Below are 24,748 nucleotides of genomic sequence, written 5' to 3' on the forward strand. Positions count from 1 at the left end.
CGGTCTATAAAATCCAATCTAACTAACTAACTAACTAACTAACTAACTAACTAACTAACTAACTAACTTGATTGATTGATTGATTGATTGATTGATTGATTGATTGATTGATTGATTGATTGGGGGAAAGCATCTAGTTGGAAGACTGAAAGTTGTCCAAATACAGAAATATGTTACAATGGCGAAATTGACAAATCTTGTAAACAGAAAGTCAAGGTCTGAGATGAGAAATGGGAAGCATTTTTTCATTATGAGGTTGAATCAATAATGTAAATATGTTAACAGTTAAGGTTATAAGTACTTGTTAAATTGATGGATATAATTGATGTTAATGAAATCAGCCAAGATTAGAATGTTAGATGGGAAAAAAAGTTAGAAGGCTCTCTCAAAATGGTATCATGTTTACATATCTATATGTTAGAATATTAAGATCCATTGCTGTGTTTTGGTTTTATGGTTAATCTTTTGTGGTTACTATTTTCTTTTTCTTTCTTTACTATTTTCTTATTCTGTGTATAACTATATTGAGAAAATTAATACAAATTATTAAAAATAAACAAAGTGGAATGACAATGCAGCAGTCGCTATGCTGACAAAACTGGAGTTCAGTTTTAGATTTCTGGGGAAAGTTCTCCAGGGTCTCCATGTAGGGTTATTTTACAGCCCCTTGTTGCTGAGGGGATGCACTAGGTAAAACATTAGTGGAAGATAAACAGGGCAATGTTTTATTGATACAAAATCTCCTGGACATCCGATGCACCATGGAGACACAAAGTCCTAGAGATCTGGGCAGGAAACCCATAGACACTTCTTGAAAAATATTGTGTCTGCTGAAGATTTCTGGAGAATGCAAAAGCTTGCACAGAGTTTTGCATCTTTTTGAATGGTGGTGGGGGTGGAAATTGCTGTCAAGTGGTATTTTGGTGGGAAGTGGGGGAAATCCAACCCAACATCTACAGGGAGAGAAAGTAGGTTCCCAGGAAGGCCTTGTGAAACAAACCCCGCCTTTCATTCTTGGGAAAATTGCAACGTGGATCAAGAGGAGAGATTATTGTAATGAAGGGGGCGGAGCAGGGCGGGGGTGAACAAGTCTGAGAAGGGAGGAGAGGGTGGGGAAGCCTGGAGGGGAAAGGAGGTGGCCAGATAGACTGCAGTTCCTCAATGGCGCAGCTGGGGAAAGTGGATTGACCAGGTGTTACTTGCTGGCCTGTGCATTGTGTGGCTCTCCCACCCAAACCAGCAGCAAAGAAACCACGCGGGCCTCACAGGACCAGCTCCTGATGGGCCAGGAGGACAAGAGGGCATAGGATTGGCCAGGAGGTCCTTGTCTCCACCCCCGTTGGCACCTTGCGCCCTCTCTCTGCATCTTTAGGGAGGAAGAAGGCAGGCTGGGCAGCTGACTGCCGGTCAATTGGCTGTGGTGCCTGGCAGGGGCAGCGAGAGACATGGCAGCAGACGGCTCTTGGCGCCTGGTGGGGCAGGAGAAGGGGTGGGGGTGGCTATGGCAGCATGCTGTTCTGGTGACCGCGACAGGACCAGGACTGTTCAAATAGGGACTGTTCTGGCCAAATGGGACATATGGTAAGCCTAAATATAATGATGTTGGATCTTGGTGTGTATCTCGATCAGGACATCGCCATGTCTCCCGGAATGCCCTGAGCACGGCAGCCACAAAGGCCTCTTCTGGCTCCTAACTGATACCCCGCCTCTTTCAGACCACAAAAGGCTGTCAGATGCTCCCCACTCTCCAAGACCCCATCTGCGTCCTTTTGAATAGTGAAAGTGCTCCTATCTACCCAAGGCGCAGGGAGCCGTCCAGGGGTGGAGCGAGGGGGACTGCGCCCAGGGCATGCCTGTATCCTGTGCCCCCGCCACAGCCCCGCATGTGCCCGGTGCATCATGCCCCACCCCCACCCGCTTGGCCATACGCCACTGGGGCCGTCCCTCATTCAGTACAGGAAGCAAAGGAAAGTGGGCCCTGCTTGTTGCAGCCACTAATTAGGACTCGCCCTACTGAAGGCCAGGGCAGATCAGCTGTTTGCGAGAAGGCCTGGAACAAGGATGGCTCCCTCACTCGGGGCTTGTACAGCAACGACTCCCCCCTTCTCTCAGCCAACATGGGGGAAGCAATATCACTACAGGGATCCCTTAGATGCCCTTTGCCAGAACCAAAGCTTGAATAGCACTCTGTATTCAAATGTATCTCTTCTGATGCTGGCTGATTGATACGCACACTGATTGGTATGCAGAAGGGGCTCTTCCTTTCCTTCCTGTGTCTCTCTGATTTTTACTGCTTGACATCCGGCTCATAGATAACTAGGAGTGACCCTGAGAAGCCTCCCAGCCTCAGACAACAGGGAAGGCTTAGCAGGTGGCATATCTTTCTCTCCTGCAGCTGTGAGGCACCTATGCCTCCAGAAAACAAGTCTTTTCACACTTTTGCAGGGAAAGCAGGAGGGGGGGGGTTGAGTGGGGATATAACAGCCTATTCCCTTAGAACTGGCTGTCTAAAGCTAAGGACTTGCTGCCTTCAATAAACACTTCTGATCAAGCATCCAGAGTTTGTTTATTGGTTCATGGTCTGAGACCTAACACCCTCCTAGAAATTCTGATAGGGTCTGGAGCATGTGGTCCTATTCCTGAGCTCTAGCTGACAGGGCAGCCGGGAGTATGTGAGGGGGGGGGGGGCTGCATTGTGCGCAAAGGAATTGGGCTGTCCTCCATCTGCAAGAAGGTTTAACTGGGAGCTGGTTCAGAAAAAAGGCAGGCCCTTCCATTTCTGCAACTTGGGTGTCCCAAATTCAGGAAACACCGGCATAAACCTCCAGCTCTCCCAGCTGATTGAAGTTACCTTTTTATTTTTAACGGATGGGATGGCTGGTAGTCATGGAACTATACTTTGATTTTTGTCATCCGAATAAGAAGATGCTCAGCATGTGTTTAGTTGCAGCTATGGGTGAGGAGAGGGCCCACAGGAAATGGGGTGTGTGAGGAGGGAGCAGAAAGAGGGGGAGGGAGGTGCTATGAAGGGAGGAATTTCCTGGGAGAACGATCATGGCCACTTGGGACAGCAGGGGACGTCTGGCCCCCACAGCTCTGGAGTGAGGGCCAGCCCTTTCTCTTCCACTGTGGTGCTGGGTGGATGTGTGTGAACCCAAGTGGCCCTTGTGACATGGCCGGCACAGAGCGACTGCTGGGCTCAGCTTCCAGCAGGGCTGCTTGAAGAGCCGGGGCGAACCCCTGTCAAGACCATGTCAAAAGTTTTGGCTCTTTCCTGGTTCTTGCCACGAGACTACAAGGCAGGGTGGGAGCGGGTGGCTTGTTTTCTTCTGCTTTGGGCTTGCATTCTTTGGGCCAGCCAGCACCTGCCTTATGTCTGGTTTGTCCTTGGAGACTTTGCATTGCTTGAGAAAGCCTGTAGAGATTTCACCCTGCTGGGATCCTGAGGGCTGGGCTGGAAGGATGTTTGAGAAAGAGCAATTAACCAAGAAATGCTGCAGTTCCAGCAAAACCTGGCTCACACGCTGTTTGTGATGTCCTGTCAATAAACCAGTTTCTGACCATTGCAGGGGTCGACAAATTCTGACAGCTCCCAGGTTGGAAGGATTCTGTGGCCAGCCCTGAGGAGCTCTGAAAGGCAGGGGGCGGGGGGTGGCAAAGAGACTGCTTACCAGAATAACTGCCGTACTGTCAAAGATCAGCTGCAGGTACACGAGGATGGGGGTGATGCCGGAGAGCTGCTGCAAGAACCGCATCAGCAAAGTAATGCCCACTGGCTTGTAGATGTAGGGGGTTTTCAGCTCAGCCCAAGTGATTGGTTTGCTCTAGAAGGGGCAAGGGAAAGACAGCTCACACATCTGGTACACTTTCAAGCTTCATGGCACAGACTTTCATGCACACACACACACACACACACACACACACACACACACACACACACACACACACACCCGCATTCTTGAAGGGAACTAGCTGCTCTAAGAAAGGATGGGGTTGCCAACCCCCCTGTGGGGCCTGGGGACCCAGAATCACATCTAATGGTCAGACCTCAGAAATCAATTCCCCCAGCTGCAGAGTGGAAATTCCAACTTGTGTTGCCAACAGCAGAATTCAACACTCTATAACCACGACACAATTTTAATTAATTATTTAAAACATTTATTAGCTGCCTTTCTTCTATTGTAGAGCTTGAGGCGGTTTATTACACAGATAAAAACAAACACAAAATAAATACATTTAAAGTCACAATTCAGGCCCACCAGTAGACTTCAGTGAAAACTGTTCTAAATAAAACCATCTTCAGCTGCCACCAAAAGAGGCAGAGGGATGGGGGGAGGGGGCAGGCACAAATGCCAGGTTGTTCCATAAAGTGCGTGTGGGGGGGATGGGGGAGGGCTGTCACTGAAAAGCCGCTCTACCCACCAGAAAGTCTTCTTTGGTTGACTGATTGATGGGGCATTCAGGGGATTTTAATTCCCAGGCAGGAACACAACAGAAGTCATCCCTCAATGTGTTCAAGCAGGAATGTCCCAGGAATGTCCCGCATTAGGAGGCTGGGATACAGCAGCAAACAGGACCTGGAGGAGGAGCCAGGATTGAATTTGGAAGGCAGGAGGGCAGGGAGGGGGTCACATGGGACAGATCCTGGAAGATTTTTCAGCTTTTTGGCTTTTGAAGCCTCAGCTTTAACACAACAAGCTTTTTCTAACCGGATCTGTAAAACACAGACTGGTTTGCAAGCCTCGACCTGGCTTTCTTATCTTTTGTCCAGACATTGCCAGACTACGGGCTGGAGTATGTGAGTGTGTTGCAATCAATAGTTAATTGAATCAACCAGTTAACTGAATAACTAACTGTTATTGGGATCCCAAGCAACCCCTCCCCACAAAGAAGCAGTCTACAGTGGCTCAAGCCCTGCCTTGCTCCAATTACCTGGCAGGGGAGATGGGTCATTGCTTTGACTGGAATATTCAATCAACCACAACATGGAAGTGCAACTTAACTAGGTGAACTGCAAGGAGGATATCTGTTGCATCTTTGTGGGAGTCACTGATCTGGACTTGTCTCCAGGCCAGGAAGCATGCACAAACTAGAGGCAGGTTACTTTTACACATTTTGGAAGTCACACTTTTAGAGCATGCTTCCAGTCTTAATCTGTTTATGAAATGTTGCTTTAGACTGCCCAGTGACATAGATATAGATTTTTATGGGAGGGGTCCTGGGGGCCATGCCTACCCAAGCCCCGCCCTGAAACAGCATCACTTTCAATGTTTAAACTGGGGACTTCAGATTCTCCCTTTAAATCCATGTTGAAGAGGGGGGATTTAAAAGGAGAATCTGGGGGAATTTGGGGTGTGCCTGCTGTCAGGTGTGCAATTGTTAAGCAAGCAGCACCAAAATTTCAGGGTATCTTCAGGAGACTCTCCTGAAGATACCACCAGGTTTGGTGGAGTTTGGTTCAGGGGGTCCAAAGTTATGGACTCCCAAAGGCAGGCTGTTTCCAATGGGAGCTAATAGTAGATGGGGATTACACTTTTGAAGATCCATAACTTTGGACCCCCTGAACCAAACCTCACCAAACCTGGGTGGTGTCATCAGGGGAGTCTCCCAACAAATCTCTGAAATTTTGGTGCAGCTAGCCTAAAAACTGCTCCCCTGCAGGCCAAAAACCATTAAAAATACAAAAAAACACAAATGGGGGCAGAGCTTCTGACATGCAATGAGGGGGGTTACCTGAGAAACCCCCCTTACCTACGTCCTTGAGACTGCCTGCCTTTAACTGCCACTACTAGTAATGAGAGCTCCTGTCCCTCCCTGTCATTCCCCACCAGGCCCCAGCACAGCCTACCTGCTCCTTCACGCTGTCTTTGATCTGTTCGTACTCCCACTGGTAATCAGTGTCCTGCCCCCGCAGCCAGGTCAAGGCGCTCAGGGCTTCATCGTCCTTCCTCTTGGAGATCAGGAATCGTGGCGAGTCAGGCATGAAGCACAGCAGGATGATCATGAGGAGGACCGGCACCTCCCCGGCCACGGCCAGCCAGCGCCAGGGAAGGACAAGGCCTGCATCAGGAGGGGTAAAATGGTGGCAAGAAGTCACATGGAGGGATCCCAAATTCTGCTTTGCAAAACAGCTGGGGAGGTTACCATTTCTGTGTGTTCTTTCAGAAAAACTTGTGAGGAACAGAAAAGTTTTCGTCATTTAAAAAGCAGGCTGCAAAAAGGACGAGGACGAAGACGAAGATGAAGAGGAGGAGGAGGAGGAGGAGGAGGAGGAGGAGGAGGAGGAGGAGGAGGAGGAGGAGGAGGAGATGGGAAATGAGGGAGATGATCTGAACAGTGTGTGATCTGTACAGACCGGAATCCTTATAGCTGCTTCTTTGCCTCTTAGGAACAATCTTGAAGAAGATAAGAAGAAGAAGAAGAGTTTGGATTTATATCCCCCCTTTCTCTCCTGAAAGAGACTCAAAGGGGCTTACAATCTCATTGCCCTTCCCCCCTCACAACAAACACCCTGTGAGGTAAGTGGGGCTGTGAGATCTCCGAGAAGCTGTGACTAGCCCAAGGTCACCCAGCTGGCGTGTGTGGGAGTATACAGGCTAATCTGATTTCCCCAGATAAGCCTCCACAGCTCAGGTGGCAGAGCTGGGAATCAAACCCGGTTCCTCAAGAATAGATACATGAGCTCTTAACCTCCTACGCCACTGCTGCTATTCATCATAAGGATGAACAGTTAGTTCTCCAACAATTGAACCCATCACATTCAGCCCCCCCCCCCCCAGTGTCTTTCCATGTATTTTGGTGTGCACTGAATTGGACTGGCTGAAGCAGGCACCCAGGGGCACAGATCCTAGTAACCAGCAACAGGGGCGTAATGCCCATTGGGCAAGGTGGGCAGCTGCCCAGGGCACCACCTTGTGGGGGGCATCAAAATGCAGGGTTCGTTTTTGGGTATTTTTAGTGGTTTTCCATTTTTGGCCTGCAGGGGGCGCAGTTTTTAGGATAGCGGCACCACAATTTCAGCGTATCATCAGGAGACTGTCCTTGTGCTACCCCCCACCCCCAAGTTTGGTGAGGTTTGGTTCAGGGAGTCCAAAGCAGTGGCGTAGCTAGGGAAAATGGAGCCTGGGACAAAATCTGAGTTTTGCACACACACCCCAATATGGGCAGCGTCCCACCCCCACCACGACCAAACAACATTTTTTTGTACCAGGTCATCTCAAAGTCACCATCACATTATAGAACATGCCTCAACACACAAATCTGAACACACCCAGGGCTCCCTAGTTTAAACAACATTGAAAGTGATGCTATTTTTTGAAGTGGAGAATCTACCCTGAAACAGCATCACTTTCAATGTTGTTTAAACTAGAGAGCCCAGATTCTCCTTTTAAATCCACCTTAAAGAGAGACTCTGGACTCTCTAGTTTAAACAACATTGAAAGTTATGCTGTTTCAGGGTAGATTTCCCACCCATCCACCCACCCACCCCAAACAGCATCATTGTCAATATTGGTTGTTGTGGGTTTTCTGGGCTGCTTGGCTGTGGTCTAGTAGATCTTGTTCCTAATGTTTCACCTGCATCTGTGGCTGGTATCTTCAGAGGTGTATCACAGAGAGAAGTCTGTTATACACTGTGTCCAGCCTTCTCTTATAACAGACTTCTCTCTGTGATACACCTCTGAAGATGCCAGCCACAGATGCAGGTGAAACGTTAGGAACAATATCTACCAGACCACGGCAACACAGCCTGTAAAACCCACAACAACCAGTTGAACCTGGTTGTGAAAGCCTTCAACAATACTTTCAATTTTTTTTTAATCAAGGGAGCCCAGATTCTCCCTTTAAATCCACTCCAAAGGGGGTGGATTTAAAGAGAGAACCCGGGGAAAATTTGAGGGTGCCTGTCAGGAGAGCAATGTTTAAGCTAACATTACCAAAATTTTAGGCTATCTTTAGGAGACTATCCTGATTATACCACCCAGGTTTAGTGAAGTTTGGTTCAGGGGGTCCAAAGTTATGGACCTTCAAAAGGGTAGCCCCATCTACCATTAGCTCCCATTGGAAACAATGGGGGATGGAGCACCCCTTTTGGGGGTCCATAACTTTGGACCCCCTGAACCAATCTTCACCAAACCTAGGTGGTATCAGCAGGAGACTATCCTTATGATACCACCTAGGTTTAGTGAAGTTTGATTCAGAGGGTCCAAAGTTATGGACCCTCAAAATGATAGCCCCATCTACTATTAGCTCCCATTGGAAACAATGGAGGATGGGGTCACCCCCTTTGGGGTCCATAACTTTGGACCCCCTGAACCAAACTTCACCAAACTTGGCTGGTTTCATCAGGAGAGTCACCAGACAATAGCCTGAAATTTTGGTGCCACTAGCCTAAAATTGCATCCCCTGCAGGCCAAAATTGAAAAAAAGTAAAAATACAGAAAGCCACAAATGAACCTGCAATTTTTGCTCCCGCCACAAGGTGGCGCCCAGGGCACTTGTCCCCATGGTAGCTATGCCTGTGGTCCAAAGTTATGGACTCCCAAATGGGGTGCCCCCCTGAACCAAACTGCACCAAACCTGGGGGGTATCATTAGGGCAGTCTCCTGATGAGACCCTGAAAGTTTTGAGACTGTGCCTTCAGAAATGTGCCCCCAGCCTGCAACCCCCATTGACAGCAATGCAGAAAACTCAATGCAGAACAAAGATTCTTGGGCAAATTTCTGGGATGTTCCTGCAGGGGGCGCATTTTTTGATGTATTGGCACCAAAACTTCAGGGTATCATATGGAGACTGTCCTGATGGGACCCACCAAGTTTGGTGCAGTTTGGTGCCCCCATCTCCTTAGCAAAGAATGGGGTGGGGGCTGAGAGTAGCAATGATATTCATGGCACATTATGTTTGAGTGGGAGAGCAAACAGCACACACATATGAACCTGCCTTATCATGAATCAGACTTCTCATCCAGGTCAGTACTCCGGGGTCTCAGGCTGAGGCCTTTTATGTCGCCTGCAGCCTGATCCTTTACCTGGAGATGCCGGAGACTGGACTTGGGACGTTCAGTGTGCCAAGCAGGTGCTGCGCCACTGAGCCACAAGCGCTCCCCGTGCACACATGGAGCTGTCTTGCAATGAATCGGGGTTCATCAAGGCCAGTCTGATCTACTCGGACTGGCACTTGCTCTCCAGGCTTCCAGGCAGGGATGTTTTTCATCACCTACAGTCTGATTCCTTTTAACAGGAGATGTCGGGGATTGAGCTTGGGACCTTCTGCACCTTCTACCCCCAAGCCACAGGCCTTCCCCTCTGCAGTGGCACACACAGGTCCAGACCAGATGTTACAGCATCCACGGGTCCAACCTGTGGACAGTGACACCATTTTAGAAAATAATTTGCCATCTGAAAAGGCCACGAGACCCAAGGTGCAGCAGGACCAGGTGATCTGGTTTCCCACCCGTGCACATTTCCAAGGGCCTAGAAAGCCCTTTAGGGAGGATGTTTTGGCACTTGGAAAGCTGGGCAGGGTGGGGTGGGGAGGCAAGATCAACTGGTCCAACTGAATTCTTAAATAAATTGCCAAATCCTTCTTTAAAATAATGGCCGTCAAACCCACGGGCACCATGATATTGAGTTTGGCACACAGGACAGGTGGCTCTCACTGTGCCTGTCTCCTTTTGGTGTTTCTTGCACAGATCTGCTCAGTTTGCAGCACATTTCAGCCAACTGATGTTTATTTGCATGCTGTAGTCTGGATGCTATTGGCTCTTTGCCCAAAGGGATTAAAAGGAGGGACTTTTATAAAAGCAGATGCAGTGACCACTTTCCTCCAAACAAGACAACAGCCCAGGGAATCAGGCGAAGAGAAAGCCATCTCAGGAGGGACTGGGCTGGTCTTACCCGGATAGGAATGGAGGAGGCGAGAAGTGGTGCTCTGGGGTGGGGGGAGGAGAAAGGCGAGGAGAATAACATGTCAAAGACTGCTGCACCTCAACTGAGGGATCTCAAGACTGCCAGCCTTGTTCCTACTCACACAAAATACTTGCCTAAAGAGTAGAGGGTGAGGGCTCCCAAGACAGCCATGATCTGAGGACAGGAACCCAGAGCTCCTCGGATCCCTGGGTAAGAGATTTCGGAAATGTAGACCTGGAAGCACAGAAGGCAGATAAGAGGTGAGGCTGGGGAGACACCCGAAGGCTTGGCTCCTATGCTGGCCAGCCAGCTGGTATTTTAGCTACCTGACCAGCAAAATCATGTTGCCCCTGAGAACCAGAATCTGAAAAGCTGGTACAAGCCAGCTTCCCAAACAACTCTACCGCTACAGCCGTCCAGATCTACTTCGGCCTCTCCCCAACATGCCAGATTTCTACTAGAATAGCTGAGCTCCAGGCAGGACCTGGGTGACAGGATGGGCCCCTTGGCTCATCCCCCCCTCCCCCTGCTAGCCTTCCAGGAAACAAAAGCTAAAATGCAGCCACAGCTCTCCAAGGTGTGGCCAAGCCCTGTCTTTTGTAATGTTAACTTCGTATCTGAATGTTGGTATTCTTTCCTTTGTTATCTTACTGTAACTGTGGCTCTTGGGCCCGGCTAGGGCAGCTGGGATTTAAGGTGGTGTTCTTTCTATATTCCTCAGAATTCGTCTATCCCTCGCACGCATCAGTCCTCAATAAAGTCTTACGTTTTTAAAGAAAACTACAGGTCGCTTTATTCTGGGACTGGGGTCTCACGCTGGGATTCTAACAGATCTCAGGACTACAGAGAGCTGCTCCCTTGGGGGAGAAATGGCACGATGGGGAAGGGAATCTCATCCCCAAAGAGCTTCCTCCCTTCCTCAAAATCGACACACCCTAGGCACCCGCAGCCTGGAGTTGGCAAGCTCCACCCCCTGGTTGGCTGGGTTCTGCAGGGTCCCCCTGCCTCGTCGCCTGGCTCTACATGCTTAGCTTGAGGATGCGAAGACAAACGTCTCCCACATTCAGGGCAGCTTTGATATCATGCTGATCTTCCATCTGCCAGACCACCTCCCTATTCCAAATGACAGGATCAAACAGATGGTCTCGTCTGGTCTGGTGGGCCACTGGCCAGCTGCTGCCTGCTGGGCCTCTAAGACTAAATGGGCTTTGGTCTGATCCTGGGAGCACTTCCTCTGTCCTGCAGCCAAGGGTCTGGCCTCAGAGAAGGTCTGCAAACACTGACCATCGCTGAACAATGGCAATCTGGAAGCCAGGGCATTTCCTGTGTGTGCGCACAAGCAAGAGGCAGCCTGTACATGACTGAAGTTATCCTCCCCACAAACGTTTCACACCACTGGGATTCTTCTGCCAGGCCTCAGCACCCCACCTCATCCCCGTCCTCCTGGGCTTTCTATCATACATTCAGATATGGCACATTGTGCTTCTAGACACTGATAATTAAGCACTTAGAAATTCTCTATCTTACAAGCACACACATGAAACCAGTCTTGAACGTAGGAATGCCCATCTGCACATGCTCAGAAAACTTTCCCTCTCCAATTAGATGGGCAAGACTTTGTGGCTCCTATTCTGTTGAGCTTTCTTCCAAGGGCTCAAGCAGACTGGATGAAGATTATGCCCCTCATTCCCTGTGGAAAAGGCAAACTTGCAGGTTTGTGCAGCCTCGATGTGCCTCTTGGAAAGAAGGCGGGGTGGGGGTGGGGCTAACCTTTCTGGCTTCTGCTCCTTTTTCCTATTTGAAAATAGACTCCCAGCTTTGTCATTGACATATAAATGGAGAAAATACTTCATATTTAAAAATACACACATCTTTTCCCAGAGCCCTCCGGCCTGAGCCTTTTGGAGGCAAAGACTGGGGGGTCCAGGAGTCGGCTGCAGCTCAATGGCATCATAAAGACTTTCACTTCCAGGTGGACTTTTGGATGTTTTGTTCTTGGGTTGCATTTCCATTCGTCTTTAAGAACTTCTTGCCATTCCAATGGCTTAATGCATTTTTGATGCATCATCTTGAAAACTCGGTTTTGAAAAGTAGTGGCCATTTTTTTTAAAAAAATCAGTACTCTTTTACTTTAAATTAATGTCAATATTTAAACATTAACAATGGTTACTTCAACATAGCAAAGGAGCTCCCATTGACAGTATGAATGAAGAGGCATTCACAATGGCAAATAGCAATGGAAAGTTATAACACTCTAAGGTCGATTCCGCACTTGCGTTACCGACCTAAGTTCGAGCTGCGTTCAACCTAAGTGCTCCGCACAACCACTGGGATCGACGTGGTTTTGTACCAGCTTCGCCCCATGTAATGGTCAAATTTCTGACTCCAGTTGGGAACGACTACTTTTTCAGGGGACCACGCTCGAACTCAGCTCGATTCCAGTAAAGTGCAGAATCTCTGGTGCCAGGAGTCCCCCATTCAGCCAATCACAGCATGCGTACAGCTGGAGAACCGCCACGGCGAAAATCACACCTAATTTCCCCCCCGCCCCCTTCTTTCTTGTGTTCAAAGCGATGGCTGGTCGCACAAACGGAGCACAATTTCCACGTACCAATGTAAGTGGCCAATCAAAAAACGCCATCTTCGTCCCCCCATTCCTGTGGCAGTTTTTTAATAACATGTGTGGGGATAGACGGAACATGGCCATAGAACAGTAGCCAATCGGAACGGAGCGGCAAAGAGGCACAGGATGATCCCGCCCTCTGAGCTGGGATCAAGCTGGTTGCAATGGGAAACAACAATGGCTTCAACCTAGGTTAGTACCCTTCTCAGGGAACTGGGTCGAACCTATTTTACTCGTGTGCGGAATCGCCCAAACAGAGGCGTGGGGGGCCAAATGGCGACTGGGGCAACACCAGCTCTGGGCCCCCACCCCCACGCCCCACTTAACTTAGCCAGTGAGAGCCTGCTGTGGGCTGCCCCTAAGTGGGGCGTGGGGTTGATTTTGCACCCCAATGACTAAACGGCCGGCGCCTGGGGACTTGTGACCCCACAAGTCCCTGTGGCTGGTACGCCCCTGCTTCAATCAGATGCAAACTGCCCTCTCTGGGGATGCTCTGTGGCTCAGAGGAAGAGCCTCTGCTTTCTATGCAGAATGTCCCAAGTTCCATTCCCAGCATCTCCAGTGGAAAAGGACCAGGCTGCAGGTGATGTGAGCCACGGCCAGTCTGAGAAAGGGAGAGTGGCTTTGATGGACTGATTGTCTGATTCAGGATTAGGTCCCTTTGAATCTACAGTTCAATAATTTTTTACCCAGACAGAAGATGGCTCATTCCCCCAGCTTGACCAGCAGCATATCAGAAAACTGGCAAGACCTGGGTTTTTTTGTTTCCTCCATGGGCCAGAGTGCTTTGTGGGCCGGGGCACACCGGCCACAGGGACATGTGGGGTCACATGTGCACGGGTGCCAGTCATTTAGTCAGTGTCGCCCCCGTGCCCCGCTTACCTTAGCCAATGGCAGTGGTCCTGGGCAGCCTGGCAGGGCCGGGCTGAGGGGTATGCTGCAAGCCCACAGTGCTCCTCTCTTCCTGGCCCAGCCAGGCTTCCCAGGACCATTGCTGTCGGATAAGGTAAGTGGACTGTGTGTGGGGGGGCGCCTGGAGCAGGTGTTGCCCCAGGTGCCATTTTTCCCCGGTACACCCCTGTTTGTGGGTGACCTTGACCCCTTCCGATGGCTGCTGGGAGCATGCCAGGCTCTGGGCGAGGAAGTGGGCATCAACCAGAGTACTTTGAGGAAACAACGAGAGCTGAAGCCCAGGTCATTTCAGGACCTTCCCCATTTTAGATATTGCTCAACAGAATTCAGTAAACAGAGGAGGAAGGAAGAATGTGGCAAAGGCAGAGAACACTTCCCTAGCCCTGCCCAGAATCACAGGCTGCCAAACCAAAAATAAAATAAAATTGTGGGGTGGGGGTGGAAAGCCCCTTCTCCACCTTCCTTTGCTTTTGATTCTGGAAAGACTGAGAAGCGAGGAGCTGAATGACTAGGCGCCACTTAGGAAACCTTTGGGCAGCACTAGGATCAACAAGCTGTTGACTTGCCACAGGGGTGACTTTGGCTGGCCAGGGTTTTTAGTGATGGGGGGTGGGGGGGCTTGGTAAGTGGGAGGGGGATCCAGCAGATGGAGAGAACAGAGGCTCATGCGAGCAAGGCTTGCCAGTTCTGGACTGGGAAAGATCTGGAGATTTGGGGGATGAAGCCCAGGGAAGGGGACTCAGTAGGATACAGTGTTGTGGAACCCATCCTCTGAAGCAGCCATTTTCACCAGGAGAAAACCAGTCTGGAGATCAGTTGCAATTCGAGGGGAGATGCCCAGCCCCACTTGGAATTGGCCACCCTGTAGCAACCCAAGGCCCTTCATCTCGAATCAAAACCTTTCACATTCCACCCCCCCAAGCCCTCTGCTTCATTCACCACTAGTTAACCCTATGTGCGTTGGTGTGGTAAGCCAAACAGGCCCTTCTGAAAGCTCACATCCTCTGAACACTCCACTATGCTTTAAAAGCAAGTTCAAGTGAAACTTGGTAGTGTGGTGCAGTGGTTAAGAGGGCTAGGCTAGGCTTCAGGGAAGCAGGGTGAAATTCCCAGTGTGCCATATTCCGAGTTCTACTTACCTTTTCCTTTGATTAAAAATGTCTAATTACTGCAAGCTTCTTTACCAATTAAGAACTTCTAGCCCAAGTACAACTGAATGTGTGGGTGGGAGTGGGGCATTAAGAAAGATCCTGGGGGAAAAATGGCAGAACTGCTCACTGAAATGGGGTGGGGGGTAATTGTGGCACCTAAAACCTGAACTTCTGGTATTTTTATGGAACTCCACCATTTTCCATTTCCATTACAGTCTATGAGGCATTTCTCTAGGGTGACAACTTTTGCATTAGAAAAAAGAATGAAAACTGTTCCGTTGTGTACAAGAGTGAATAAATGAGGGGACAGCACTCGTTGTCCACAATGTCAAATATCAATGTCAAATGGCTTTATCAACCCTTTGGATTAAAATACATTCTGATTAATTCACAACCCCCCTGCTCAAGCTCCACCCCCAAATTTCTTCTGGAGTTAGCAATCCTACTTAGAACCCAACTCAGAAGGCAGGTGCCAGCAGCACAGCACATCATGCACCTGTTCCATTAGCTTCAGTTAGTTTCCAGGCTTTAAAGTGCTGACCTTGAGCTCGAAAGCCTGCCCTGAGTTTGAGGTCCTCTTTGCCTCAGCAATTCAGAACACAGCTAAGGCCCTCCTTCAGAGAGACCATTGAATCTGGAAAAGAGCAGGGCAGGGTCTTTTGGTGGTGGCTCCCTCTCCAAAGAACTCCGCCTGGTGGTCTTTGAGAGACTGGCCAAACATTCCCTTTCTCCCCCAAAGATTGGTGACTTAGAAGCTTTTTAAAAACTGTTCCTGGATTTTAGCCTTTCCTTGACAGTTGGGCCCTTTCCGCACGGGCAGTAAAGAGCACCCCAGGGACGCTAAAAACAGCGTCCCTGGGCAGCACCGGCGGCCTCGCAACCCCCGAGCAGCGCAAAGATGCTGCTTCCAAACCTCGCTCCCTGAGCAAGGTTTTTCGGAAGCAGTGTCTTTCAAACGCTGCCATGCGAACGGCAGCGGCTGGAAGACGCCATTCCCTCCCCTTTCCCGAACACCTTACCAACCCCTCCGGCCTTCCGGCGCATCGCACAGGCCAGGGGACACGCCCCCCCCCCTGCGACTCCAGAGCTGTCACGCTGGGCAGGGGTGGTGTGTCCCCTGGCCTGTGCAACATGCCGGAAGGCTAGAGGGGACGGTAAGGCATTTGGGGGACAGTGCGGCCTCTGCGCAGGCTGCGCTGTCTTCCCTGCCCCTACCAGGACCGTCCGTGCAAACGGTCCCGGGGGGTGCGTAAGCGTCGTTTATGCCGACCCCCCCCCCCCCCCCCGCGGCCGTGTGAAAATGGCCCTGCTGTCTTGGAATTTAATGCTTTTGGGTTTTAAACTCTTAGTGGTTGTTCGAAAATGGTGGTTTGACACTGGTGTGATCTCTCTTTGAATCTGAGAGGGAAAACCTGCCTGTATTCCAGAGCAGGCAGGAGGGCATTCAGCTGTGGTGGTTGGCTGACTGAATGCCAAGGGGCCAGCCCACCATCAGCAAGATACGTGGCTCCCCTGGGATGACGTGTCCCGGACCAAGTGGACCCTGCAGCATCATCGGCACTGTTGGGGTTCAGGGCAGACCTCCTTCCTGGCCATCTCCCTCCTCTTAGAGCAGGGGTGTCCAACTCTGGTGCCAATTGGCCATGCTGGCAGGGGCTGATGGGAATCATGGTCCATGAACATTAGGGGCACCAGAGTTGGACACCCATGTCTTAGGGCAACAACCCACAGAGAAGCTGTCCACAGCAGACCTGCCCAACTTGGCAGCCAGAAGGTTGACCAGGGCACCATACTCTCGAACTGCAAAAGGAAGTTTTCCTGTGGCTGCTAAAATGGTACATTAGAGCTTATGCACAGCATGTTGACCGACTAGGTTTTTTCAACAATTAGTGATTTAATAGTACTATACTGATGTACTGTTATACTAAAATATGTATCAGGCGATACACTTTCTCTCATATGTCTCCACAGGAAAAAGGGCTAGAAACTGATCTTCCTTTTTAAAAAGTGAAGCTGAGAATTCAGAGAATCATTTTGGTATGATGATGTATAGAGAGAATGTTAATCAAATTTGCAGATGATACCAAATTAGGAGGGGTAGCTAATACTCCAGAAGACAGTCAGAATTCAAAATGACCTGGACAGATTAGAGAGCTGGGCCCAAACAAACAAAATGAATTTCAACAGAGATAAATGTAAAATTCTTCACTTAGGCAGAAAAAATGTAATGCACAGATATAGGATGGGTGACACCTGGTTTGACAACACTACATGCGAAAGGGATCTGGGAGTCTGAGTAGACCTCAAACTGAACATGAGTCAGCAGTGTGATGCGGCAGCCAAGAAAGCCAATCTGATTCTGAGCTGTATCAATAGGAGTATAGTGTCTAGATTGAGATATGTAATTGTACCTCTCTATTCTGCACTGGTCAGACCTCACCTGGAATATTGTGTTCAGTTCTGGGCACCGCAATTCAAGAATGATATTGACAAGGTGGAATGGGTCCAGAGGAAGGCAACAAAAATGTTAAAGGGTCTGGAATCCACGCCCTACGAAGAGAGACTTGGGGAGCTGGGAATGTTCAGTTTGGAGAAGTGAAGGTTAAGTGGGGGACATAATAGCTATGTTTCAATATTTGAAGGGATGTTATGTCAAAGAGAACATAAGAACATAAGAACAAGCCAGCTGGATCAGACCAGAGTCCATCTAGTCCAGCTCTCTGCTACTCGCAGTGGCCCACCAGGTGCCATTGGGAGCTCACATGCAGGATGCGAAAGCAATGGCCTTCTGCGGCTGTTGCTCCCGAGCACCTGGTCTGCTAAGGCATTTGCAATCTCAGATCAAGGAGGATCAAGATTGGGAGCCATAAATCGACTTCTCCTCCATAAATTTGTCCAAGCCCTTTTTAAAGCTATCCAGGTTAGTGGCCATCACCACCTCCTGTGGCAGCATATTCCAAACACCAATCACATGTTGCGTGAAGAAGTGTTTCCTTTTATTAGTCCTAATTCTTCCCCCCAGCATTTTCAATGAATGCCCCCTGGTTCTAGTATTGTGAGAAAGAGAGAAAGATTTCTCTCTGTCAACATTTTCTATCCCATGCATAATTTTATAGATTTCAATCATATCCCCCCTCAGACGTCTCCTCTCCAAACTAAAGAGTCCCAAACATTGCAGCCTCTCCTCATGAGGAAGGTGCTCCAGTCCCTCAATCATCCTCGTTGCCCTTCTCTGCACTTTTTCTATCTCTTCGATATCCTTTTTGAGATGTGGCGACCAGAACTAAACACAGTACTCCAAGTGCGGTCGCACCACTGCTTTATATAAGCGCATGACAATCTTTGCAGTTTTATTATCAATTCCTTTCCTAATTATCCCCAGCATAGAGTTTGCCTTTTTCACAGCTGCCATGCATTGAGTTGACATTCCCATGGAACTATCAACTAAGACGCCCAAATCCCTTTCCTAGTCTGTGACTGATAGCACTGACCCCTGTAGCGTGTATGTGAAGTTTGGAGAGAGAGCAAGCTTGTTTCTTCTGCCTCAGAGACTAAGACACGGAGTAATGGATTCAAGGTGAAGGAAAAGAGATTCCACCTAAACATCAGGAAGAACTTTCTGACTATCAGGGCTGTTCGACATTGGAATTCACTGCCTCAGAGAGTGGTGGAGTCTCCTTCTTTGGAGGTTTTTAAACAGAGGCTGGATGAACATATGTCGGGAGTGCTTTGATTGTGAGTTCCTGAATGGCAGGGGGTTGGATTTGATGGCCCTTGGGGTCTCTTCCAACTCTATGATTCTAATGTAAGGATATTAAATCACCAACTAAATAAAAAAGGGGGGAAATGTCTCTGAGGTAGGGAAAGGAAATGACTGATGTGGGGGGCAGCATTGGGAAATTCCAGACCTTCCCACCCACACAGCAGCCACCCAGACTCTTCTGTCATCTTTCCCCAAACACGGGAGCCAGGCAGTTTTGAGAAGGATGGGAGAAAAACCAAGGAAACCTCGGAAGGCACACCAATGCACCCTCCTGTGTGGGGAAGCAATTAAAAAAGCCCTCCCTTCTCGACAGCATCAACTTGGGGGAAAATACCTGTCCCTGAATAGAGAGACCAAGAACAAAGTTGGTCTGAAGCTTCCTTACAGGTATGGAGGCAGATGTCACGCCGCCTGCAAAGCCCGTCAACAGCCTGCCCACCAGCAGCATCCAGACTTCTTGTGCGCTGCCCATCAGGAGGTATCCGAAGGCGGAAGGGACAGCAGAGGTCATGATGCTCAGCTTGCGGCCCCAGCAATCATTGAAGTACATGGTGCCCAAACCACCTGCAGCAACTCCCAAGGTGAAGACAGACTGCAACAGAGATGAAATGGGATAGCACCTGGGAGGACAGACCGGAATTTTAAGCATCTGCTCCAGTAGGAGGCCAAGAGATGGAAATGTCACCATCAAGTGTTGAATTCAGCCCCCTGAGAATCTTAGCTTCCGTTTTTAAAAAATCATGTTTCTAGTTCTCTTCCTCACAACTCTATGGTGAACCATGTAAGAAGAGTTGGATTTATATCCCCCCTGAAGGAGAAAGGGGCTTACTAACTCCTTGCCCTTCCCCCCTCACAACACCCTGTGAGGTAGGTGGGGCTGAAAGAGCTCCAAAGAACCGTGACTAGCCCAAGGTCACCCAGCTGGCGTGTTGGAGTGCACAAGCTAATCTAGTTCACCAGATAAGCCTCCACAGGTCAGGTGGCAGAGCAGGGAATCAAACCTGGTTCTCCAGATTAGAGTGCACCTGCTCTTAACCACTACACCACACTGGCTCTCGTAGTGAATCACAGAAGCTGGTGATAGAAGTGAGGATTTTTGGGGGGGGGGGGGGGGGGGGAGGCCCTTCCAGGCAAAAAGCAATGACTGGCTGCAGTGGCGTATCTGCTGGGGATATGGGGGGTCCATTGACCCTGGGCATCCCCCATTAGATCACATGGGGGGTCTGAAGGAGCAGCCAGGCCAGGAATCTGCTGCAGGCCCGCCAGGCGCTCCTTGGCCCTGCCCCACCAGGTTGCTCCTTCAGCTGGCAGGGTCAGGCCAAGGGACAGCCCGTGGCAGGCTCCCAGCCCGGTCCTGCCAGGGACCACCGCTGCTGGCTAAAGTAAGTGGGGCTGGAGAGGGAGGGTGCGGGGATGGGCGCTCAGAGCAGGAGTTGCCCCAGACACCATCCCACCCCCCGTATGCCCCTGACTGGCTGCATTCTTCAGGAGAATTAGGACTGTGTTTATTATTTGAGTCCTCAAGTAACAGCAGTACATATCAGGGAGAATAAACATAACTGCCAACATTACATTTAAATATATTTGCATACTTGTAAAGCCTCAGACTATATGCCTTTTTGAGGTCTCAGAAGAAATGTGATAGACATCCCATGTGATTTATTTCTTTATTTTTCTTCTAGCTCAGCCATGGACATCTTCCTCATTCTCTGTAACAGGAACACACCAGAACTGAGAAACTGGGAGCGGCCTGTGTGCTGTAAGAGATTTCATATACTAATTAAAGGCACCTTGGAGGCCAGAAAGCTCACTCCCGGAGGAGGCAGCCTCTCTGCCTGAGTCCTTGGTATGGCTTGACACCAGTCTGGTCCCAATAGCCTCTACTGGGAATGGGTAATTCCACCTCATCTCTGCACTGAACACAGATGAATAATTCAATCACAAATAATACAGATAGGCAGCAGAATTATGGTTGCTTCTCTGCATAAGTCACTGCTCTCAGTGCGTCCCCTTCCAACCAGGAAACAGCCCCAGGTCAGGGTGTCTTACTGAGCACACTTCTCCAAAGGCAGGGAGTTCTTACTTCTTTGTGCTGCACAGATAGACCTTCTTGATTGTAACAATGAAAGGGGGGCTTCTGCTTTGATTCAGGAGCACACCTCAGCTGTCAGAAGTTTGAGAAATGCTGCCTTAGAGCTCACAACAATCTCAAAGGTGGATACAACAGACTGCAAGGGACTCACCTGTACCTGTCTCTGGTCACAGGAGGCTGCCCATACAGTCCAGGGTCCCAGGCAGAAGCGTTCCCCCTCACCTGGGAATGCAGGGAGCTGATCCTGGGAAGTTCTGCATGTCACGCAGATGCTCTGCCACTGAGCCGGAGGACCCCCCCCCCCCCCCCCGAAGGCCAGTGGCACGCTGGTCCCATTGGCACAGAGGTGCTCGTGACATTCATTCTGCCTGTACCCCTCCCTGAATCTCTGGTTGAGAAGTTGATTTTATGTATTGTCAAAGACTTTCACGGCCAGAATCACTAGGGTATTGTGGGTTTTCCGGGCTGTATGGCTGTGTTCCAGTAGCATTTTCTCCTGATGTTTCACCAGCCAGCCACAGATGCAGGTGAAACATCAGGAGAAAATGCTACTGGAACACAGCCATACAACCCGGAAAACACACAACACCCAAGTTGCTTTTATTTTCTCCTTACAACAAGCCTGCTAAGGAGGTCAGACTCCCCTCCCACTGGGCAAATGCTGATGCTGGGTGGCAGCAAGCACCCTCAGACCCTGAGGTCATGGGTGGCGCAGCAGGGCCAGGGACGCGGTCCAGTAAAGGAGTAGGTGGGGCCTGGTAGGACAGGGCAGCTGTGGGGGTACCAGCAGTGGCCCACTTGCAGCTGCCTCCTGTTTGACACACCATCCCGCCTAACCAGTTGCCCTGGAGGGCCCTTCTGTTGCCTCCCAGCATCGGACTTCAGATGTTTGCTGCCCCTGAATATGGAGGTTCCCTGTTTTCACCACAAAGAGAGAGACTTTGGATTTATATCCCCTTTCTCTCCTGCAAAGAGACTCAAGCTGGCTCAAAGCCCCTTTATTTCTCTCTCCCTTCAACAGCTGCCTTGTGTAGGAGCAGGGAAACAAATCTAGTTTGCCAGATAAGAGTCCACCACTCACGAGAAGGGGTGGGGAATCAAACCCAGTTCTCCAGATGAGGGTCCACCTGCTGTTAACCACCATGCTGCGCTGGCTCTCCACCCTGGCTGGCACAGTAGTGGCCCTGAGCTGGCTAGCCTGATCCTGTTAGATCCGGGAAGCCACACAGGGTCAGCCCCGTTGGTTCTTGGCTGGGAACCCAGGGATGCTGTGCAGAAGCCAGCAGTGACAAATCACCCTGGGAATTCTGGGGAAGGGCCTGACCGAGCCTTCCACACCCAGCCCAGTCGTCAGGCTGCCTTCTCTTCCATGAAGCCACCCAGCCCTTTTCAGAGCCATTTGTGCTCCTGGCCCTCAGTGCTGCCGCTGGATTTCTAATTCGGGAAAGAAGCATTTCCTTTGGTCTGCCCTGAACCCGTTTCCCAAGAGCAGCAGTGGTAATTAAGAGCAGGTGCACACTAATCTAGAGAACCAGGTTTGATTCCCTGCTCTGCCATTTGACCTTTAGAGCAGGGGTGGGCAATTATTTTTTCCATGGGGCTGCATAAGAAACAGAAAATATTGTGGAGGGCAGGGCCAAAAGGCAGGGGGGCCAGTCAGGGTCATCCGGCGGGCCGTATAATGCCCAGGTCTGCTATAGAGGCTTATCTTGGGAATTCAGATTAGCCTGTGCACTCCCAAAACACGCCATCTGGGTCACCTTGGGCTAGTCACAGCTCTATGGAACTCTCAGTCCCACCCACCTCACAGGGAGCTTGTTGTGGGGTGGGGGGGTAAGGAGATTGTAAGCCCCTTTGAGTCTCCTTACAGGAGAGAAAGGGGGATATAAAACCAAACTCATCTTCATTGAGTGACCCCCAGTTTTCCTTCAGCTGTCTTTTTTCTAAGCTGAAAAAGTTGCAGCCTGCCCAGCCTTTCCTCCCAGGAACGCCGGTGCTCCCACCAACATGCTCACTGGTCATCTGGGCTGCCCTCTTCTGTCCTTTGTCCAGCTCTGCCATGCCTCTTCTGAGACATGGTCACCAGATGTGGTGAGACAGCATTCTTAAAAAGCAACAACCCACAGCCCCGGAAGGGGCATTAACACTCTGGCTGTTTTATCTCACTCCTTTTCTAAAATCCCCAGCAGGGAGTTTGCTCCTCCACATGAAGCCTGCTGGGTGACCTGGGCCAGTCCCAGTTCTCTCCGAACTCTGTTAGCCCGCCTGCCTCCCAGAGTGTCTGTTGTGGGGAAAGGAGGGAAAGGAGCAAGTAAGCCGCTCGCTCGGAGACTCCTCCAAGGGAGAGGAAGGAAGGCTATACAAACCAACTCTCCCGGGATGGCCGCTCCCCTGTCCCCTTCGCCTCGACCTTCCGCCCCAGCCGAAAGTCCACGCAGCTCCTCCTGTGGATCCTCCCCACAACACCCCTGGGAGGTAGGTGAGGCTAGGGACGAGAGAGCGGCCCCGGCCCCCCCCCCCCCCCGCCCGCTCCCATGATGGCAGGACGGGGATTCGAACCCACGTCTCTCGGCCCCTGCTCCCCGCCCAGCTCACCCCGAACCAGGAGGCGGCGGCCTCGGAGAGCTGCAGGCTGCGGACTTGCGACCGCTCCAGCGCCGGGATGACGGGCGACGGGTAGACCAGGGCGAAGCCGAAGGAGAAGTTGCCCAGAACGGCCGCCAAGGCCGCCACGAACAGCCGCCGGCTCCGGAGAGACCTGCCGGGGAGGGGGGGAGGGAGGGAGGGAGAGCCACACGGTAGGCGGGCGCCCAAGGGGGCCGGGGGCGCCCAAGGGGGCCGGGGGCGTCCTTACCGGTAGTAGTCCTTCTCCACCTGGCGAGGGTCCGCGTGCGCCACGGCCTGGTAGTCCTCGCCGGGCTCCGTGCGCAGGAGCGGCTCGCGGGGGCTGCTGCGAGGCTCCATGGTCAGGCAGCGCGGGCTTCGGGCGGCCAGCAGGCGGGGAAGCGGCGGGAGGAGGGGGCCGCGGCCCGGGCGGGGCCCAGAGGGCGAAAGGGGAAGCGGCGGCCAGGAGTGGGTGGGGACTGGCCGGCGCGTGGGAGAGAGAGGCAGCCTGGAGGGACCCTCAAAGACCTCAAGCACAAGCAGGCAGGCCTCCCTGCACCCCCCCGGGTCCCCCTGGCGACCCCGACTCCCCATCCCTCATAAGGGCAGCTCCCCCCAGCAACAGGGGGCTGTAAATCACTCATCCTGCCAGCCCCCTCCCTCGACAGCTTGAGCATCCCTTGGCTGCCGAGGAGCCCATCCGGCTTCATTGCAGCTGCTGTCTTAGAAGCCCCACCTAGCAGCAGTGGTGGCTGAATGGAACCTCCAGCGACGGGGGCAGTGTGTCTTTGACGTACAGAAGCTGAGGGCAAAAAGCAGTGGGGAACTTGTCAGGCTCTCATTCCCTCATCCATCCAACCCACACAATCGTCCAGAGCTTACTGCTCCTGAACCCCTATATCACCAGGGTAGGGTGGGGGATAAATCTGAATTAAAGTAAAAAAGGAAAGTGACGTATTTTGCTGTAGTGCTGCTGTGGAAAGCACCACTAGCCCCAACTGCCTGTTCAAATCACGGGAATTTCCATTTGCAAAAGTGTCCATTCTGGTAAAGTTGAAAGAAAAAGTGATTGGCATTATGAGTCACTTCTGAAATTCACTTTCCCTACGTGTCATGACAGAGCATTTAATGCACCCCGGGCAGCCAGATTAAAAGAGAGACCTGTTGGCCACTGTAGGGGAAATCCATCCATGGCTAAATGGAACTTCCATAGTCAGAGACAGTACATCTGGAAGAAGAGGAGTAGTAGTTTGGATTTATAGCCCCTATTTGCAGAGGAAAATGGAGCCCGGGGCAAAATCTGAGTTTTACGCCCCGCCAATATGGGCAGCCACCCTCCCCCACTACAACCAAAGAACAATTTTTTGCACCAGCTCATCTAAAAGCCACCATCATATTATAGAACATTTCTCAACTCACAAATCTGAACACAGCAATGGGCCATGGCACACAGCAGAGGTTAAAAAAATTGACAACATTTTCAAAATGCTTTCAAAATGTTTTATTACTGCTGTGAATAATGTTTTATTACCCTCCACTCATTCCTTTGCATTTCTCCCAAGCATTGCCAGAAATAATAGCCAATTTGGATTAGTACTAAACATGCCCAAATAAGCCACAGTACAAGCAAGCCTGAATTTGCATCTCTTTCTCTGAATGCCTATTTCACACTTGTATCTACAAGAACTCCAAGCACTG

The 24,748-nt window shown here is 50.6% G+C and overlaps 1 protein-coding gene across 2 annotated transcripts in view; it reads right to left on the minus strand.

Moving 5' to 3' along the window:
* SLC2A6 (solute carrier family 2 member 6) overlaps positions 1-23,654 on the minus strand; it is a 43,519-nt gene extending 19,865 nt beyond the window's left edge. The window contains exons 1-6 of one of the 2 annotated variants that reach the window (XM_048513257.1): positions 23,301-23,654; positions 23,042-23,204; positions 18,740-18,946; positions 10,040-10,139; positions 5,849-6,060; positions 3,672-3,824 (exon numbers count right to left, since the gene is read on the minus strand). In XM_048513257.1, coding sequence (XP_048369214.1) covers positions 3,672-3,824; positions 5,849-6,060; positions 10,040-10,139; positions 18,740-18,946; positions 23,042-23,204; positions 23,301-23,644 — 1,179 coding nt within the window. In that variant the 5' untranslated portion in view covers positions 23,645-23,654. The remainder of the gene's footprint in view (positions 1-3,671; positions 3,825-5,848; positions 6,061-10,039; positions 10,140-18,739; positions 18,947-23,041; positions 23,205-23,300) is intronic. The other variant, XM_048513258.1, reaches the window with a different exon arrangement.
* Between the last annotated feature and the right edge of the window lie 1,094 nt (positions 23,655-24,748).

This window comes from Sphaerodactylus townsendi, linkage group LG12 (genome assembly GCF_021028975.2).
Source record: "Sphaerodactylus townsendi isolate TG3544 linkage group LG12, MPM_Stown_v2.3, whole genome shotgun sequence".
Taxonomy (NCBI): domain Eukaryota; kingdom Metazoa; phylum Chordata; class Lepidosauria; order Squamata; family Sphaerodactylidae; genus Sphaerodactylus; species Sphaerodactylus townsendi.